A 3,659-nucleotide genomic window follows, 5' to 3' on the forward strand; every position below is an offset into this window, starting at 1 on the left:
AAGTGCCCCCCCTCCCGTCCCATCGGGGCGGTGCGGTTCTCCCCCGTCCCGACGGTTCGGGTCCGCCCCGGGGTCGGGCGGTGCCGTTGCCGCCCCCTCCGCGGTGACATCAGCCGTGAAAAGGGAACGGGCGGCGGCATCCGCCACTGCGGGACCGCACCGGGACCGGGACCGGGATCGGCACCACAGGTACCGAACGGGGCGGGGGGCACCGGCAGGGGGTGGGCACCGGGGGGTGGGCACGAAGGAAGGGGGGGGGGTTATGGGGATTTGGGGGGGGGTACCGGGTTTGGGTCTCCGGGTCGGGGTTCTCCGTGCTGAGCCTCCGTTGTTCCGGTCCATAAGGGCGGTTCCGTGATGACCCGCAGCACATTGCGGGGTAACGGCACCGCGCACCGCACCCGGGATCGGTACCGGGAGCGGCTCTGGGTGCGGCTTCCGGCCCTACAGCCCCGGGGGGGGGAGCGGTTATCCCCGGGTCCCTGGTTCTGCGGCCGAACCCCCCCCCCCTGCCATGGGGGTCCCCCCCTATAATGGCCCATGTCCCACCCGAGGGTCCCCTCCGCGATCCTACCGGATCCCGTTGACCCCTATGGGGACCGCGTGCGCTCTTTGCGCCCCCCCCCGGGGCTCCCTATTTGACTCCCTTTAAGACCCCTCCCTCACCCCTCCCCGTTCACTCCCCTCCTCACTGCCCCTATTGGGGGGGGTTCCGTACGGTGTCTGTGTCCTCTGCGACCCCCCCCCCCCCCCCCCCCCCCTCCCCCCCCCCCCCCAGACCAAACCAACTTTTTTCCCCCCCCCCCCCCCCAATTGGCTCTGGGTGCTATGGGGAGCACCTTAATCCCCCCCCCACCTCCGATATGGGGTGGCATTGGGAGCCCTAGTGGCACTTGGGGATGTTGGGTGGCAGTGGGTGATCTCCGGTATGGAGTGTTTAAGGTTTTGGGGTACCCTGGTGAGGTTAAGGTGGCAATGGGGTGCCTTGATGGCAATGGGGTACCCTGGTGGCTTTGGGGTGCCTTGGTGGCAATGGGGTGACTCAGTGATATTGGGGTGATCCTGATGGCATTGAGGTAGCATTGGGGTGACCTTAAGGTGCTGGGATGCCCTCGATGCCATTGAGGTGCCTTGGTGACATTGGGGTGACCTTAAGGTTGGGGTGACCTCAAAGTTTGGGGTGATCTCATGGTGTTTGGGGGCACTTTGGTGGCATTGGGGTGACTTGGTGATGTGGGGTGACCTCAAAGTGTTGGGGTGATGCTGGTGACATTGGGATGCCCAAGTGATGCTGGGGTTCCTTGGTGGCGTTGGGGTGACCTCAAGGTTGGGGTACCTCGGTGACATCGGGGTCCCCCATATCTGGGTATATGTCTGCAATGGGGTCCAGGCTCAGCCCAGTCCTCCCCATGAGGAGCTTTTGGGATTGGGGTGTGCAGAGCAGAACACACAGCCCCACATACCCACCCCATGGTTGTAGGGCATTGGGAGCGCCCCGATATGGGATGCTGTCACACAGCCCTAGGGACCATTGGGCTCTTCACCCCATAGCGCCCTATAGGATGGGAGCCAGGGGCGTGTGGGGCTGTTGGGGTGTGTGATGTGGGGCTCCCGGGGCCGCTCCCGGATCTGGCTCCGATCCCATACAAACGGGTGCAGTTTTGCAAACACAAAGTGAGTGGCTGCCAAATAATCTGAGCCAACACAATAGGGGAACTGGGGGGGGGGGGGGACCCAGCTGGGGTTGGGGTGGGTGGTTTGGGGTCAGGGTTGGGGTTTAGGGTTAGGGTTGGTGGGTCGGTTTAGGGCTGGGATTTACAGATGGGTTTTGGGGTTAGAGTTGGTGGTTGAGGTTTAAGTTTGGTGTCTGGGGTTAGGGATGGATTTTAGGGTTGGGATGGTGATGTGGGGGAACCCCAAGTGGGCTTTTGGATGGGGTTGGGGTTGGGATTAGAGTTGGGGTTGGGATTAGAGTTGGTGGTTGGGGTTCAGGTTGGGGTTCGGGACTTGGGATGGAGTTTAGGGCTGGGTGGGCATGGGTNGGACTTGGGATGGAGTTTAGGGCTGGGTGGGCATGGGTTCTGCCATTGGGATGGTCATATGGGGGGGAACCCAAGTGGACCCTTGGATGGCAGGGGTTGGGATTAGAGTTGATGGTTGGGGTTCAGGGCTTGGGATGGAGTTTAGGGTTGGGTGGGCATGGAGTGGTGCTGCCATTGGGATGGCAATGGAGGGGGACCCCAAGTGGACCTTTGGATGGCATTGGTTGGGGTTGGGGTTTGGAGCTCGGGATGGAGTTTAGGGTTGGTTGAGCATGGAGTGGTGCTGCCATTGGGATGGCATTGTGGGGTGACCCCAAGTGGACCTTTGGATGGCATTGGTTGGGGTTTGGGGCTCGGGATGGAGTTTAGGGTTGGTTGAGCATGGAGTGGTGCTGCCATTGGGATGGCCTTGTGGGGTGACCCCAAGTGGACCTTTGGCTGGTGTTGGTTGGCGTTGGTTGGGCACACAGTGGGGTTGCCACTATTGGGATGGGAAAGCGTGGGGACTCCAAGGAGGGGCCGTGCACCCCAATGCCATCAGCACAGCCCTGGGCAGGAAGCAGGGAGCGCCTGGCACGGGCGATAAGGACTGGGCAGACATCCCAGGGGAAGGGCAGTGCCGGGAGGTGTCACCACGTCCCCAAGGGAAGATGGGTGACACGGGGTGTCCTTACAGGCATGGCAAACAGGGGACCATCGTATGGGCTGAGCCGGGAGGTGCAGCAGAAGATCGACCGTCAGTACGACCCCGAATTGGAGCAGCTGTTGGTGCGTTGGATGGTGGGGCAATGTGGGGACGACATCTCCCAACCCACGCCTGGGCGGGATGGATTCCAGCAGTGGCTCAAGGATGGCACCGTGAGTCCTTTATGGGGGCGTGGGGAGTGCTATGGGGTCGGAGTGGGGTTAAGGGAGGGTCGTGGTGTCCCCTCAGCTGATGGTGGGGTGGTCATGCTTCCACCATATTGGGTTGGCCATGGTGTCTCCTTACCTAACATTGGGGTCATGATGTCTCCTTACCTAATGTTGGGGTCATCATTGTGCCACCGTATTGAGGTGGTCTTGGTGTCCCATTACCTAACGTTGGGGTCATCATGGTGCCACCATATTGGGTTGGTCATGATGTCCCTTTACTTAACATTGGGGTCATCATGGTGGCATTGCTTTGGGGAGGTCACCATGTCCCCTTACCTAACATTGGGGTCATCATGGTGCCACCATATTGGGTTGGTAATGATGTCCCCTTATTTAATGTTTGGGGTCATCATGGTGCCACCATATTGGACTGGTCATGATGTCCCCGGACTTAACATTGGGGTCACCATGTTGCCACCACATTAGGGTGGTCGTGATGTTCCTTCACCTGATGTTTGGGGTGGTCGTGGTGTCACCAGGTTGAGGAGGCCAAGGTGCCACAATACTGAAGTTGCCCTGGCATCCCCTTACCTAACATTGGGGTCATCATGATGCCATCGCTTTGGGGTGGGCCTGGTGTCCTTTCACCTGATGTTGGGGTCATCATATTGAGTTAGATATGGTGTCACCACATTGGGTTGGTCTTGGTGTCTCCACATTGGGTTGGTCTTGGTGTCACCGCATTGGGTTGGTCTTGGTGTC

General features: G+C 60.2%; 1 protein-coding gene across 2 annotated transcripts in view; it reads left to right on the forward strand.

The window, feature by feature from the left end:
* The window catches only part of LOC107324531 (transgelin-2), a 22,864-nt gene that overhangs the window by 17,554 nt on the left and 1,651 nt on the right, over window positions 1-3,659 (forward strand). Inside the window, exons 1-2 of one of the 2 annotated variants that reach the window (XM_015884640.1) lie at window positions 57-189; window positions 2,719-2,900. In XM_015884640.1, the coding sequence (XP_015740126.1) occupies window positions 2,721-2,900 (180 nt within the window). In that variant the 5' untranslated portion in view covers window positions 57-189; window positions 2,719-2,720. Of the gene's footprint in view, window positions 1-56; window positions 190-2,718; window positions 2,901-3,659 lie in introns of those variants that run through there. The other variant, XM_032449211.1, reaches the window with a different exon arrangement.

The sequence above is a fragment of the Coturnix japonica genome, chromosome 25, assembly GCF_001577835.2.
Source record: "Coturnix japonica isolate 7356 chromosome 25, Coturnix japonica 2.1, whole genome shotgun sequence".
NCBI classification, from domain to species: domain Eukaryota; kingdom Metazoa; phylum Chordata; class Aves; order Galliformes; family Phasianidae; genus Coturnix; species Coturnix japonica.